At 60.3% G+C, this 16,115-nt stretch overlaps 1 protein-coding gene across 4 annotated transcripts in view; it reads right to left on the reverse strand.

The window, feature by feature from the left end:
* Nucleotides 1-16,115, reverse strand: part of Ell (elongation factor for RNA polymerase II) — a 58,682-nt gene that overhangs the window by 3,611 nt on the left and 38,956 nt on the right. For 2 of the 4 annotated variants that reach the window (XM_048795473.1, XM_015488902.2), the window contains exons 3-10: nt 12,736-12,857; nt 12,393-12,556; nt 9,600-9,865; nt 7,590-7,714; nt 4,109-4,202; nt 3,341-3,830; nt 353-419; nt 4-175 (exon numbers count right to left, since the gene is read on the reverse strand). In XM_048795473.1, coding sequence (XP_048651430.1) covers nt 4-175; nt 353-419; nt 3,341-3,830; nt 4,109-4,202; nt 7,590-7,714; nt 9,600-9,865; nt 12,393-12,556; nt 12,736-12,857 — 1,500 coding nt within the window. The remainder of the gene's footprint in view (nt 1-3; nt 176-352; nt 420-3,340; nt 3,831-4,108; nt 4,203-7,589; nt 7,715-9,599; nt 9,866-12,392; nt 12,557-12,735; nt 12,858-16,115) is intronic. The other 2 variants (XM_048795474.1, XM_048795475.1) reach the window with 2 other exon arrangements.

Below are 16,115 nucleotides of genomic sequence, written 5' to 3' on the forward strand. Positions count from 1 at the left end.
TACCTCGTACTCCTCGGAGCCCTGCGAGAGCTGCCGCAGCTGGGCATCCAGCTGTGTGAAGCGCCGCGTGATCTGCTCGATGCGGGCGTGCAGGTCGCGGTACTCGCTGTACTCAGCGTTGAAGTCGTTCTTGTAGCTCTGGCGCTGCTCGGAGGAGGAGATGGCCGCGTATTTTCTAAGGAGAGGAAAGAAAGGGGCCATTAGGGCTCAGGGGGCTCCTGAGGAGAGCCACCGATGGCCATCCCAGGACACCCCGGCCACAGCTGTGTCCTGGGGTTCACAGAACAAACATGCAGCCAGGGGAGCCTCTGCCAAGCTGAGGAGCAAGCGGAGCCCCTCCCGAGGTACTCACAGCACATAGTCTGGTGTCTCTGATGTGGACGAGGGCACGCTGGCGCTGCTGCAGGTCCCGTTCAGACCTGCAAGAGGAAGGCACAGCTGCCGGGTATCCGTGCTGCCCGGGGCGGGGCCGGGACAGGCCCATACCGCAGAGGCAGGGCAGAGCGGGTGCTGTGCCGAGGCCACCAGGAGGGTTTGAGGGGAGGGCAGGGCAGGCCAGAGCCCCACAGAGCACGTGCGCCCAGATGCTGCCTCAGGGACACCTACAGTGAGCAGCTGACAGGTCAGGGTGGCTGCGTCACTGTCCCTTTCTGGAGCTGCACAGCACCAGGCCTCTGCTGCTTCTACTGACAGTAGGTTAAAGGTCACTGAGCTGAAACAAATGGTCCCTGCCTGGCCTGGGTCCTGGGGTGTCCTGGTTTTTGGCCACAGACGCAGCCCCGCATCCTGCTCCTCCGACCAGGTGCCGGGCTGCAGCTTGTGCTGGAGAAGCAGGGGCCACCTGCTTGGAGGTCCTGGGGTGGAGCTCAGGGACATGGGATCGACAACATGCGGCCCTTTAGGCAGAAGGGACCTAGTGAAGGCCACGCAGTCCACACTCATACCTGCCGCCAGTGTGCTGCCCTGGCCAGATCACATGACACCCCAAAGCTGCTGGAGACCAGGGAGGGGAGGGAGAAGTGCCCCCGCCCCCACCCACACGCTGTGACCATAATAAGGCTCATTTCCCCGGGGCCCTTTCTCTCCAGAACACGCTCTCCCTTCCCAGTACAGAAATGAGTGTGTCCCTTTGTGGTGTGGAGCGGGAAGGATGAAGTACCGCTCTGCCTGGCAGAGGACCTCCCACTTCTTGGCCCTTTCCGTGGACCTTCGGGGACCCACGCCCTACTCCTGTAAGGCAATGCCGGTGAGAGGAGAGCAGCCTGGGCGTCTGCCAGGACAAGCAAGTTCCCCGAGCCGCGGTCCCAGACGCAGCTGAGGCGCCCACGGCCTGAAGGTGGCCCAGAGCTCGCTCCCTCTGCTCCCCTCAGGCGGGGCTGCAGGGCTGCAGGGCAGCTCTTGGGACAGGCCTGACCTCGGTGTGTATTCACTCCCCTCTGAAAGGCCCCTCCAGGATGGCCACAAGTGGACAGAACAGTCTCCCCAGGGCTCTAAGCTGATATCCCCACCCTGAGCCACGCACGGCCATCCACGCATGCCCATCCTCAGCCCACAGGGCACGAGTTGGACAGCTGTGCCAACATGTGAGGGGTGTGGCCAGCAAGGCATCTCTGCCATGTGTAGCCCATGCTCCTGCCATGCCACGGGCAGCGTGAGCAGGGCCTCCCTGGGCATTCGGGAACAGGTGACTGCCATATGCCAAGCCCAGCTGGCACCAGCTCATTTAACCCTCAAGATTCTCAAATGGGATGACAACTAGGCAAACCAAGGCTCAGGGCCAGCCTGACCCAGGGCAGGAGGGACCTTGAAGTCTGGCCCTTGCCAAACCCTGTGGCCCCTGTGCCAAGCCCAGGCCCTGGTCATGGCCTGCTGAGCTGCTCTTGCCAGGGGGCTTCTTTGGGAACATGACCCATTCGTTTCTCTCCCATCTCTCCACCGGCTTGTCCTCTGCTCCTGGGTGGGGGCCCTGGGACCTACCCTGCACCCGGACCAACCTGGGCCCTGGAGACAGCGGGCTCTGCGCTGGCATGGCTGCTGGTGCCATGCTGCACTTCCCTTTTAACTGTCTGGCGCTGGGGATGGAAGGAGGGCCTCGGCCTAGCAGCGCTCCAGCCCCCGCTGGCCCCGCCCCCTCCCGGCTACTCGCACGGGGTCTCCCAGGGCCTGGGAGGAGCTGCCCAAGGGCTGACCTGCACCTGGCAGGACCCTGCAGGGCTCCTATTCCTCTGTTCCTGGCAGAGGCCGGGGAGGTGTGGCCTTCCTGGGTACAGTGGGACAACTCATCAAAGCCACAGTCCCAGGAACCCCCGCCTGGGATCATGCCCAGAGAAACAATGCTGAAGTAGCAACAGGTGGCACAGCCCCGGCTGCCCTGGCCAGCCAGTGTTGGGGAGCAAGGCAGCCACTTCGGATGCCACTGCCCTAGGAGGCCCCACCCCGTGTGGCTGCTCAGCGTCCGAATGAGGCTGGCGTGGTGCACTGTGCTAGTCCATGCTGTTTTCTACAAATCAGCAGGAACCAGGGGTCACTGAGCTGGACAGGCCACTGCCTGCTCGGCTCAAGTCCCCAGGGCTGTGATCTTGGGCACTAGGTATAAAAGACCTCACTGCCAGCCCTGCCTTTCTGGAGAGCACTGTGCTGGCCCACATCACCCCTCAGTAGCCCAACACTGATTCCCCATCACAAAGTTTCCTCTGTTGGGCCGGGTGTGGCCCAGTGCCTGAGCCCCTGCCCAGCATGCAAGGCCCAGAGGGTCCCCTGCTCAGCACAGGGCCTGGCATGTTTCACCCCCTGGTCCTGTCGCTAGGAACCCGTTTCTGGGTCCCCTAGGGCTTCCCACCCCTGCCAGGAGACCCTGCAATGCCTTCTAAATCCTTCCTGCATGTGCCCAAACCCAGCTCCTCCACAAGCCACAAGCTGACCACAGCCCAGGTGCTGTCCTCTCCACCCTGGATCTGCTTGGGTGGAGCTGGCTTCCCTGTCCCTCCACTTCCTTCCCTGGGCCCCAGCAGCCCCCAGCACCCCTGCTGTCTCTCAGCAGCCAGAGTCTCCTGCAGCGTGTTCCTCTCCACACTGATCCCCTTCTGTGAGCCCTGCTCCCTGCTGGTCCGTGGCCTGCACACGGGCAGTAAAAGCAGCACTGGGCCTCAGCCCTGGGGGCTCCCCAAACCCCCACACCAAAGGGGCAGACGGAGGAACAGCCGCTAGGACACAGCAGCCACAGGCTGCACGTGCGGGGAGCCTGACAGGGCCTCGCGGGCAGCATGGCCAGCCTCCCTCAGACTCTAGCAGCCTGGACCTTCATGACACCCTTCGAGTGAGGGCGAGTGGGGGCACCCACCTGGGGCATCGGGGGGAGCTCTGTGGGTGGCAGGAGCGTGATCTGGCGGCTGGGTCCGGTGCCTGTCCTCGGCCGCCCTCTCCTTGTCTTTGTGCTTCTTGGACTTCTTCTTGGGCTTGCTGCGGGCAGGGCTGTCGTGGGGCCTGTCGGGCTGGGTGCAGTCCGTCAGCAGGGGGAGACCAAGGTGAGTGGCAGGGCTGGGGGCAGCGGCCTCCCCGCGCTTACTGTCCTGGCCACTGTGGCCCAGGTCATTGCTAACATCGGTCAGGGGGTCATGGGCCCGCGGGGGCTCCAGTCGCGGAGGCAGATGGGCACTGGAGCTGAGGGTGTCCGTGCTAGTCGGCGGCCCCGGGGTGGGCAGGAGGGCCTCGCGGCCATTGGGCACACTCAGTTTCCCGTTGAGGGCAGGCTGGGCTCTCTGGGCGAAGTGCGATATCCTGGGTTTCTTGTTGGCCAGGGGGTCAATGAAATCAGGTGGCTGTGGCCGTTTCTGCCAAGAAAGGGTGATGATTTTACAGGGAGCACGGGAGCCACCAGGCGGCACCAGGCCCAGGGAGACCCAGTGCCTGTAAGGTACCCTCTGGCCACACGGGGGCGCCCGGACCCTGGGTCAGGACTTGGCAGCCAAAGCTTGCCAGCCGGGTGGCCAAGCCTCCAGGCACGGGAGCCTCACGGAGGCAGGCGGACAGGGTGCCAGAAGGGGTCCTCTGGCTCACAGGGGAGACCCACCCCCCACCTGCGCTTCACACCCAGTCAGTCAGCTGCTACCTGAGGGGGCGAGGCTGAGCTGCCATGCTCGCCCGGGGGGCTGGCGGCCACGGGGTCTCCAGGCAGGCTGGTGCTCTGTGGCTGGCACAGCTTGCTGTAAGGAGAAGTGGGGGGAGGGCGGGTCAGAGGACTCGGCAGCGGTGCCGGATGGAGTGACCCCCTGGCCAGGAAGCCCAAGTAGAGGTGCCCCCCAAAACCACTCCAAAAAATGAGAGCTGGGCCGGGTGCAGTGGGGAGTGGGGGAGCCCAGGGAGTAGGGGAGCCCGGGGCGGCAGGGAGCAGCCTTAGGGCCTCTGGACCAGCTGGCACAGGAGGACACCCCTTGGTGCCACTGAGGTCTGAGCGTGGCCCCCGAGGCTTCTGTGTGGCAACTGGTCCCCACTGTAAGAGGACGACAGAAACTGAATCTGCCTGCGGCTCCTCAGGTGGCCTCTGGGGAGTGACTAGGGTTAGTTAAGGGCATCAGGATGGAGCCCCCACAACTGAGTCCTGAGTAGATGGGGAGACCAGAAAACAGACACAAACGCACACACCCTTTTTCTCAATATGGGACGGTTTGCACTGCTGCAGGACCTGCCAGCAAAAAGCTGTCACTAGATGCAGGCCCCAACTCCGCACTCCAGAATCATGAGCCAAATTAACCTCCTCTCTAGACAGTTGCCCAGCCTGAGGGATTTTGTTTCAGGGTCCTGCACCCAGAGGAGGTTAGTTCACTGCCTCTTCATTTACATGGAGACGAGGAGCACATAAAAATGACCTGACACTTAGGGTACAAGCTGAGTCTTGCTGGGGACTCCAGCGTTCACAGCAGCATCATTCATCACGGGCAAAAGGTGAAAACCACCCAACTGCCCATCAACAGATGCCTGGATCAGCACAGCGTGGTCCAGTCACCTGGTGGAACAGCACCAACACAGGCTACAGCACGGACGAACCTCAAAAGCACGATGCTGAGTGACAAGAGCCTATACAAAAGGCCACACAGCGTGTGCTTCCACTGACATGAAATATTGTGAACAGTCGAATCCACAGGGACAGGACACACATGAGTGGCTGCCAGGGGCTGGGAGAGGTGTGGGAGTGACTGCTGATGGGGATGGGGTTTTTTTTGGGGGGTGATGAGACGGCTCTGGAATAGCAGTGATGGCTGCACAGGTTCGAATGTTCTCTGATCGTTCACATTAGATGGGTGACTTGTGTTACATAAATTGCATCTCAATAAAGTTGTTATTCCTTTGTAATATCCTCGGGGAGAAAAGACAAGAAATAACCTCACTTTCATGAAAAAAGAACATCATGCTGCCAAAAAGCAACAGGAAAAGACTCTTAGAAACTAGAAGTAATGGCAGGACAACAACAGGCTAAGAGAAGCTGAAGAAATCTCCCAAAAGTATGAGAGAAAGAAAAACAGGGAAGACACAGGACCACCCAGCACCACGGCCCCCTAGTGGCAGAATTAGAGAAAGCAGGAGGGAAGGGCAGTGGCGTCTTTTCTGGACCACACATGGGATGGAGGGAACAGGCGCCACCCAGAGCTCCTGCCTGCATGCCTGTGACCGCATGGGTGGATGAGAAAGGGCTGGGTCGGGATGCCTTTGACCAAAGGCCAGGTCTTCAACATGGAGGGAGAGCGCTTTTGGCTCTGAAAGTCTAGTCTTGGCCATCGGCTGACACTAAGTAGGACTATTGCTGGGGTGTGAAGAGGGGCAGATGGGTGGCCTCCTGAGCCCTTTCCTGAGTCAGAAATCCCAGAAACTGTGTTCCCTCCACCCCAGGGAGGAGCAGGGGGCAGCTGCGGGGCCAGGGATGGGGCTCTGGGTGAGAGAGGAGCACCTGGACTGGGGTGAGGCCCCCAGCACTGGGTGGTTCTGGTGGAGTTGGTTCCTGAGGGCATGTGCAGGTCTCCGGACCTCCCAAAAGGGACAAGAGGCCCGGGGAGTGGACAACCAAAAATGGCTCGAGCTGCTGGACTCAGAAGAGGGTGCAGACAACCGACAGTGCATCCGAGGCATGGCACAGGGCTCTGCTGCGGGCCACCTGTAGTGAGCTGGTCCCCACACCCTGCCTGTTTTGTGACCTGCACAGGCCTAGCCTTCCCTGTAACAAAGGAAACACTCCGAGCTCCTGTCTTCACTTCTGGTCTAAGTGAGGCCTTGACATCGAATACTGCCTCTGTGGGGCGTCTCTGCACAGCCACAGGCTGGGACACTGACGCTCGCTCTTCCCATACACCAGTGGCCACCGATCCACAGCCAGCCCCCATTGAGGGCTGACCGCCCATGGGCTCCCGCAGGCCAGTGGCTCACCAAGGAAACAACCTCAGATGGAGGTGAGCAGGGTGGCTGGGGCAGGCATGCTGTGACACCCTGCCTGACGCCCAGATGCTGCTTTCCACTGACCCACACAGGCCTGGGGCTCGCTCCCCGCAGCTCCCCTGCCTGGGTTGGGACAAACCAGCAGGCACGGAACCCCTGGGGTGCAAGCACCGCCGGAGGGGGCCCCAAAGGAGGGGCAGGCTGGGTGCAGCCTTGCACTTCCAAGCACACGGGTCAATGTCATTGATGGTACAATGTTCGGTCCTTTGCCTAAGTGTGTGGCGGGTGGAAACAGCTGGAGGAAGGAGGATACAGTGCTGCCCGGGGACAAGGTTGGTTGGAGTAGCAGGGGACCTCCCAGGTGTGGACGGTGGCGGGAGGGCTTCTGCCAAGACTATGTCCTCTGCCAGCCTCTTCTGAGCACCCAGGACCCACCACAGGATACTTGGGCTCCAGGTGGCCAGCTCACCCGAGGACCACGACCAGCTCCAGGAAGGGACACCGCAGGGGCGAGGAGGGGAAGCGCTGCCGCTGCTCTCTGGGGTTCACGTGGAGTGATCCCCAACCCCCTCGGCTTTCTAGACACAATGACTGCTTCAAACAGCCACATTTAAAAACACCTAAAAACGCCAAACTCACAGACAGCTCAGGTCTAATTAGCACACAGGCCTGCAGAAGCCCTGCAGGGGACAGCTGCCCGCCTCCTCAGCCCCGGCTCCCCAGGGCCCACTGCTCCTGACCCTAGGGCCCAATTAGTCAGAAAGGGGATGTGTTTAATTAACGCTGCTTAATCACATCTGCAGGGAGCACGCTTTGCCTCATTTCTCTCAGCTTGGGGTTCTTGAGAGGTTCAGCAGTGGCCTCAGGGGACGCTGGCTGCTGAGGGAGCCGGGAGGGAAATGGGGGGACAGTCACAGCTGATCTGATCCGGGCACACTGAGGCCTTTGGTTTGAGGACTCCTTGGCTGGGGCGACGTGACTTACACCCCCACCCAGGGTGCTACCTCCCCCACCAACCAGCAGGAGGCTGTGGGACTGCGGGCAGCAGGGAGGATAGTCGGGAAGGTGCCCAGGAGATTCTGTCCTGAGCCACTGGCCTTCGGGACCATGAGAAGTCGTCCCAGATCTCTGGGAGGTGCCGGGGAGGGGTTGGGAGGAAGCATTACCGGACAAGCATTCGTTTCAGCAGCTGCTGGTCCCCCTCTGAGTAGCCAGGCCAGTCCTTCTGCACGTCCTTGTACATGCAGTCCCTCAGTGTGCATGTGCCGTCCTTGGCATTCACATTGGCCACCTGCAACACAGAGCCAGCCGTCACCGTGCAGGGAGCCTGGGAGGCAGGCCCTACGGAACACATGCATCGGGGTGTGCAGAGACAGAGGGAGGCAGACAGAGCGGAGAGAGAACATGGCGGCCCCCTCTGCCTGTGCCACCCGCTACTCCCAGCTCCCCTAGACCTTTAGGCACATAAGGGACAAGGGGGGTGAGGGCGTGAGGTCCAGATTTACTAATCTCACAGATGCTGGGGGCCAGGCTGGCTCCAAAAAGGAAGCACCACCATCTACACTCGTGAGCTTCCGGGACCCAATGCCAGCCCGTCCCCTTCCCTTTCAGATTGTGGCTCCCGGAGCAGAGCCAGCCTAAGCTCAGGTGCCCACCCCAGGCCAGGGCTAAGCCACCCTGCCAGCAGCCTTCTGCCTTCAGCTGTTCTCCTGGGCTATGGCCGCATCCCGCAAGGGCTCGAGTCCCAGCGTTTCCGCAGGCAAGGCCGCTGCACTCCAGGGACAGCAGCTCGGGTGGCCGCGTTCTCAAGAGATGCGGGGTCAGGGGTATGGGCGCGCAGGCGGTCTCCTGGGACTACCTCCCTAGGTTGAGGGCTGACGGAAGCACTTGACCACAGGTCCCCAGTACCTGTGTTCTGAGTCGTCCACACAGCAGAGCCTCAGAGGCCCCTCCTCCCCTCCCTGCCTTCATGCGGCACCTTCAGGACACCCCTGAAGCCCATCCTTTCACAGATGTCGCCCTCAGTTCCACATAAGGAGTAGGGACTGGGTGGGTGGCAGCCAGGCCAACATCCTCCTGAGGCCGCACTTTGAGGTCCCCACCGGCCTCGGGCTGCACCAGAGGCAATGAACGTGGTAAATATGGAAATGCACTCTCAGATCCAGCTGCCATGTCACCGCACAGCACGATGTGTGCTCCCTGCTATGGGAGGCCCCACCTGTGTTCCCAGCTGCAGGGGGACTGGGCAAGCTGGTGGGTGACACCCTCGACATCCTGCTGCGACCCACTGAGACAAGAGGCCCGGCCACACCTCCATGGCAGCACTCCTGGGCAGAACACCCCCCACCTCAGGCCTGGCTCAGGGCTGGAAGCCAGCTCGGGAGTGCTCGGCTTCCCAGGGGCCTGGGGGGCCTGGGGAGCCAGGGTGGAGCCTCGGGAATGTGTGGGGAGTGCTGGTGAGAGGGGTGGCAGCAAGGGGGTTTGTCTGCGGTGCTGGGGGTGGCACCCAGGGCCTCCCTCCCGTAGGCTAGGCGAGCGCTCCTCGGCTGAGCTCCACCCGAGTCCTTTTTTAAAGTTTCATTTTGGGCAGCCTCAGCAGCAGCTCCGCCTTCCGGTAGGGCCTCAGGGCCAGGAGGTTGCTCAGGCTGGCCTCCAACTTTCCATCCTCCTGCATCATCCCCCGAGTCCCTGGGACGACAGTGAGCACAGCACTACTGGCTCAGTGTGCTGCGAACAGCAGGACCCACCTGCCACCACCGCCTTCGCTGGCTCCCCTCCTCTTCGAGAGACACGGAGCTGGCACTCCTGTCAGGTGAGGACCTGTCGGGTGAGGGCCAGGGGTCCCAGGTACAAAGCCCCTTGCCTAGGCTCACAGCTGTTGAGTGGCAGGGAGCTGTCCACAGGCCACCTGCCTGCTGAGCCCGAGTTCTATGCTGCGAGGCCCCAGGCTTCAGATCTACTGTCCCCGCAACAGCAGACGTGGCTGCTTGGTCCTGGCTTTGCAGCTGCCCGTCAGCCAACACACAGGAGGCACGTCCCCCAGGTTAAGTGTGTTCTAAGCCAGGAGGCCCAAGAGGGCCCTTCTCAGACGGCCCCATGAGACACCTACTGCAGAAGCCACTGGGGTGCATGGCCTCAGGGTGGGTGGGCTGTGCGGCCCCTCCCCCAGTGCCCACCTGCTGGAGCAGGCCATCCAGCGAGTCCTTGTCTGCCTGCGCCAGGCCGTCCTTCTGTAGCCTCAGCAGCAGCTCGGCCTTCCGGTAGGGCCTCAGGGCCAGGAGGTGCAGCACTCGGTCACGGAAAGGCCTCTGGGACACCCCGCTGGCCCCGCTTACACCACTCTTCCTGATAGCACTTGCCAGGTTGATGGGGGTGGCACGCTTCCGGGAAGGCACTGCATCTGTCGCCCCTGGGGCTGGCTTCCGGAAGTGAACCTTTTTGCCTGCAACGACAGCCGGGGGGAATTAGGGAAAGAGGGAGGGGGCGGCCTGTGGTGCACCCTGTGCTGGCACAGGGACTGGGAAGACAGCGGTCTGAAGCCCACACCAAGCCAAAGCTGAGCACTGGGCGGCCAAGAGTGCCACCTGCTGCCCAGCCAGCCAGCCTGTCACCTCAGGGTCCCCAGCCTCAGAGTGGGAGGTGCAGGACACAGAGGTGCTCAAGTCCTCAACTAATTATATCAGTGTGACCTGAGTCCTAGAAACTGAAGACTTGGCCACCCTGGGGGTTGAGGGCATCTATGAACCCTTTAGGTATACTAAAATGGGGGTCCCTGAACTAAAGACAGGTACCCCTGGAGTCTGGATCTCACAGTCCTATACCAGCCCCACAGCTGTACCCCCCCCCCTTTTTTTTTAATAAACAGGAATAGGTGTCAGGGCCACTTCAGACAGCTGCTGCACAGACCCCAGAGGGCATGCAGGTCCCCAGCCATGGGTCCCAGTAAGTGCTTCTCTGGCAAGCGTGGCTGTGCTTGGGGTCTTGGGGACACTGAGTTTGCCCTCAGTCCCAGAGGGAACAGAGACAGAACAGGGTCTAGCATACCACAACTCTGTGTGACCTCCATTCAGAAGTCATTCACCCTGTCCTCAACACTGCCCTGGCCTCCTGCAGAAGGCACCCAGCCAGGCAAGCTCAGCAGCAAATCTTGAGGACTTTGGCCACAAAGCTCTTCATGAGGACATCCTTTTCTTTGGTACTAGGGATTGAGCCCAGGGGTGCTCTACCACTAAGCCATATCCCCAGCACTTTTTAGTTTTGTTTTGAGACAGGGTTTAACTAAGTTGCCTGGGTTGGCCTCAAACTCTCGATCTTGCTGCCTCAGCCTCCCGAGTTGCCAGGGTTACAGGTGTGCTCCACCATGCCTGGCAAGAGGATTTCCTTTTTATCTTGTCACTCAAACTATGATTTGTGACAAGAAAACAGAATTATTTTAGAATCCCTAGGGCCAGCCGCTCACACCTCTGGGGTTTGTTCAATGAGGTCCAGAGAGCAGGGCTGGCCCCTGTCTTCACAGGCTGAGAGGAAGTCATGGGCCAGGGGTCAGGGAGGCCTGACACTAAAACACTCGGGGCCAGAGCCAGGACATGCATGTTTACTCTTCACGAAGACTGTTTCCGTGAGAATGTCAACTGCTTCAGAACCATCACTGCGCCCGGTGTGGCATGATGAGAAAGTTTTTAACCAACATTTTAGCCAAAGGACCCGTGAATTTATTAATGTGTGTGGACATTCAAGTTTCTACCTTGAAGCAAGAGTAGGTGGGTATGGGGCTGGGGATGTGGCTCAAGCGGTAGCGCGCTCGCCTGACATGCGTGCGGCCCGGGTTCGATCCTCAGCACCACATACAAACAAAGATGTTGTGTCCGCTGAAAGCTAAAAAATAAATATATATTTAAAAAAAAAAAAAAGAGTAGGTGGGTAAAGCACCCCACTGCTCTTTCCCAGGAGACACTGCCAGGTGGCTCATAGCCCAGTACCTGCTGCAGGGGGCGGGCAGGGATTTCTGGCCGTGGAGCACACCCACTCTCCCAGCACTGGCCAGGACCAGCCCCTGCAGTGACCGCTGAGGATGCATCCAGAGAGAGGTCTTTGGGGAGGAGGATGAATGTGAAATCTTCCCATGTTTTCTTTTTATTTACATTTTCTTTTAGTGATCAATATACCTTTATTTTATTTACACATTTTTATGTGGTGTGAGGATGGAACCCAGTGCCTCCCATGTGCTAGGCAAGCGCTCCACCACTGAGCCACGACCCAGCCCCCCACCCCGTGTTTTCTTATAAAAGAATGAACCAAAAGACCTTGGAGGTTCTCTTACTTTCAGCTGCTCACCTCCCCGGCCCAGAGCCTGGAGCAACCAGTGCCTCAATCCTAAACTCCTCAACCCCGGGGGGAGGGGCAGGGCAGGGCAGGGGCGGGCGAGGGGCTCTCTAAAGACACTGCCTTACTCCCCTCTGGATGCTTATTGGTTTTTCCACTTTTTTTTTTAATATTTATTTTTTTAGTTACAGGTGGACACAGTATCTTCATTTTATTTTCATGTGGGGCTGAGGCTTGAACCCAGTGCCTCAGCATGCGAGGCCAGCACTCTCCCTCTGAGCCACAATCCCAGCCTTGGTTTCTCCACTTTTTCTGCAGAGCCCATTCGTTTCCCTGAGGTGGAGGTCTCCAAGGTCCCCAAGCTAAACCTACGAGGAAAGCCCACCAATTCAGATCAGAGCTCCTAGAGATCCTGGGCCCCTGTGTGTACTTTGGGGTTCACAAGGCAGCAGCTGCTACAACTCGGGTGCCACCGCCAAGGTGGCTGGAACTTGCCTTCTGACCTGGTTGCTGGTGTGGGCATCTAGTCCTGCTCAGGGACTGACCCCTGTGCCGACCCACCCACCACTTCTGGATAGAAACAGCCAGCGCCTGGCCTGGACCAGCCTGCTGCTGCCCCAGGCCCGGGCCTCGCCCCAACTGCTCACCCAGGTAGCGGCCTCCGGGCTTGATGACGATGGCCCCACGGCTCCGAGTCTCCTCCTCCGCCTGCGCCATGCTCTCACGGGCCTTCTGATAGGAGTCGTCAGTGGCGCACACTGTGACCTTGTCCTGGATGCTGCCCAGGCAGTCCAGGTGGACGTCCCCATGGCTGAAAGACACAGGGCCAGGGAAACGTGGTCATGCCCTGCCTCACACCCACCTGGACGTGGGGCTCAGTCCCCTCCGACTCAGGCAACACTGCTCAACAGAACATGTCCCAACCTGGCCAGAGGCCACAGCCAAGGCCTAGCACCCGGTCTGGGGGTCCCCAGGGCAGGGGCGCCTCACCTGGAGACGTACTGCTGGATGCAGTCGAAGCTGCCCTGGGGGCTGTCCCGGCCGATGTTGGAGAGGTAGAAGGAGAATGTCCGCGCCTCCTCGGGGCAGTCAGGCTGAGGGATGGAGATGTGCTGCGCACAGAGGGGGGGTCACTGGGAGGCCCGCTACAAGGAGGGGCCCGCAGCTCCACCAGGCCCAGCTGCCCCCCCGCAAGTTGCCGCCACTCAACCCTCACCACAGGAACTCCAGCAGCTTCCTCTAAAACACACCTCTGCCATTCCTGGCAGTGACAGGACAGAGGCTGTCCCCACCTTCTGCCCTCAACAATGGTCAGGGAGGGGCCTCGGGCTCCTGTGTGGGTGTCCCTGTCTCGAGTTTTAGTAGCAGTGGCACCGTGAACACTGAGTGCTCAGCACCTACCCAGAGGCAGCGTCTCCACCCTGCTCATCTGGCTCTGGGGAGGTGGCTTGACCGGGAAGTGACTCAGTTTGCACACCCAGCAAATGGAGCGACCTGGCCTGGGCCCCAGGAAGGTGAAATGCGGTAGGACTGGCACCAGCAGACCCTCAGAATCTGCCCACTTGGCTCCCAGACTCCAAGTGCACTCACTGTCCTGTGGCTGCAGATAAAGAGGAGTGGGCCCTGAGAAGCTTAAAGATGGGCAGCACTGGACCCCCATATCTAGGTAACATGTGACATGGTTCACATGTGCCACAGTCCATGTAAGCCTGGCTGCAGACCATGAGTCCAGCCCAGCATGAAGCCACAACAGCCAAGCAGCCGTCCTAGTTCCAGCACAGACACTGGCTCCCCGCAGGACAGCATCACCACGCCCCTGCCTCCAGCCCACCCAGGCCGGGGGAAGGCCCGGGGCTGCTGAGGAGGGAGGGAGGAGAGAGGAAGGTCTCGCAGAGCCCTGGCCACCAGGGGTGACTCTTCCGAAACTCACCCCTGGGTTTGAGCACAAGTTCCTCACAGCTAATCAGACACACAGATGGGGACATGAATGGTCAGTGAGGAGGGGGCAGCTGGGGTGGGGAGCAGGCCTCATCTCCAAGCAGCCACATGTGCCCAGGGGCAGCTTAATCTGTCTGCACTCCGGCCTCGGGAGCCACAAGAACACAGCTCCTGAGTCACCAGGCCACACAGAGAGACGCCCACCCTGCCACCTGCTGCATGGCCTCTGCTGGGATGTGGCTCTCAGAGTGGTGTGCAGGGACACAGGGAGCCACAGAAGCACCGAGCCCGGGATCATCCTGAAACACTACAAGCCCCACGCAGCCCAAGCCAAGGCCCTGCCCTGAACCAGAACAGCTGCCCCACCATCCGGGTCCGCAGACCCTCCTGCCCCTCGCACAGGCTAAACCTGCTCCAGAGGAAGGATCATCCCATTTGCCTTGCCCCGCCCAGCCCCAGGGCCTACCAAACACCCCTCTATGCACCTCCACCCCACGCACCCCTGCAGGGAAGGAGCCTATGTCCCTGTTGTGCTCACCACAGGCTGCACCTAGGCATGCACCCTAAGACCTCAGGGTGCTGTGCCGGGTTGGCCTCCACCACTTGTGTTTGTCTGAACACTAACATGTTTTTATTAGGTTCAGAGAGGGATGGGGTGGCTTGCACTTGGCGAGAATCAACCCAACTGCCTGTGACTCACCTCAGGACGCACGCGTGCTCTCTCACACACACACACACATTCACACACTCTTTCTCTTCCCCTCCTTAGCCTTGGCCAGAGCCGTGAGGGTGACCCTGCCCATCCAGCCTGTCCTGTCTGGACACCGCTGTGGCACCTCCTCACCCAGGTAGGCACTGCTTCCTGCCGACACATCCCTCTCAGTGGCAGAGTGACTGGGAACGCCCCACTCACTGTAGCAACAGAGCAAACGTGACCTGGCGGGCCAGCGCATGGCAGGCGAGGGAGCCTAGGACTGCGACATCTGGGGACTCCAAAGGGACCTGATCCAGCTGAGCCAGGGATGGGCGGGCCCCTCGGCCCATCAGTCCGCTAAGCCCCCGGGCACACGTGGTCCAGACTCTAGCTGACACTGAGGCTCCCCTGATTCAAGTCCCAAGCTGCCTGTGGCTCTTGCCCCGGATGAGCGGCAGCTGGGGGCCCTATATGCAGCCCTGTTCAGGGCAAATTTGGACCCCACCTGATTCCAGTGAAGAAACTGGATTGGCAGGGAGCTGGGGCCAGACCAGGGCTGGTCACACAGAGAAGGTGAGCCTGGCACTTGAGGCCCCGCCCACCCACACTGCCACATCAGCAAGCAGGGCAGTGTGGGCCTGGTCAGCACCCCGAGGACCCTACCGGAGCCTTCCCAGGGTCTGGTGTGAGGGAAACATGGGGTGACAGAGGGTGACATGAAAGTGCATCCCTTTAGGTAAGAGGCTTAGGGCATGGAAATGACAGTGGGAGACTGATGCTGGGAGACCTTCATGCTCTGGTGACAACAGGAAGGCACAAGAGGGCGCCTGTGGCCAGTGTTTCAGGCAGGAGTTGGTTGTTGGTGAAGGTTTTGCCAACCAGGGCGCTCCAGTCCCAGCCCGGGGTTCAGAGGCACTGCCACACTCTGCTACCCGAGGAATGGGCTGAGCACTGCTGGCTAGTGGCCGCCAGCCGCGGGTGGAGCAGGAACCTTAGCTGGGAGACAGCAGGGCAGGGATGCAGGCACAGCCTGTGTCAGCCGAGCAATCGCCCCTGCTCTTGACCAGAGCCCACAGCGCGGCCACCACTCGGCGGCTTTGTGACTGCTGGATGAGGTCTCAGCTGCCCTTTTCAGGCTACTGTCAAGTCCCAGTGACCAATGTGCTTAGGGTCTCCCAGGGGCCGTCAGGGGAGGACTGCAGGGCTGCCATGTCTGATGCCAGCCCCGACTCCAGGTTATTTGGGGTTCGGGGCATCCAAGGTCTCCAGTCTCCAGCCTTTGCTGCTGGTCTGACCCATGGCCACCAGGGGGCTCTGGTCCCACCTCAGACCAGGTCTCAGCTAGAATCCTTCCAGCATGTCCCTCTGCAACCTATGCCCCAGGTGAGCTCTGCAAGGTCTCTGCTGCAGGGTGTGTGTGTGTGTGGGGGGGTGAGAGGTAAATTAAGTCCTGGTGTCAGGGAGGACAGTGAAGGAGTGGGGAAAATCCCTCAATATTCTGCTCAGTTAAAACCAAACTGGCCAGACATGGTAGCACACGCCTGTAATCCCAGCAACTCGGGAGGCTGAGGCAGGAGGATTGCAAGTTCAAAGCCAGCCTCAGCAGGTTAGAGAGGCACTGGCAACTCAGCGAAACCTTGTTTCTAAATAAAATGTAAAAAAGGGCTGGGGATGTGGCTCAGTGGTTAAACAACCTTGGGTTCAATCCCTGGTACCAAAAAAAAAAAAAAAAAAAACA

Source organism: Marmota marmota, unplaced genomic scaffold (assembly GCF_001458135.2).
Source record: "Marmota marmota marmota unplaced genomic scaffold, marMar, whole genome shotgun sequence".
Taxonomy (NCBI): Eukaryota; Metazoa; Chordata; class Mammalia; order Rodentia; family Sciuridae; genus Marmota; species Marmota marmota.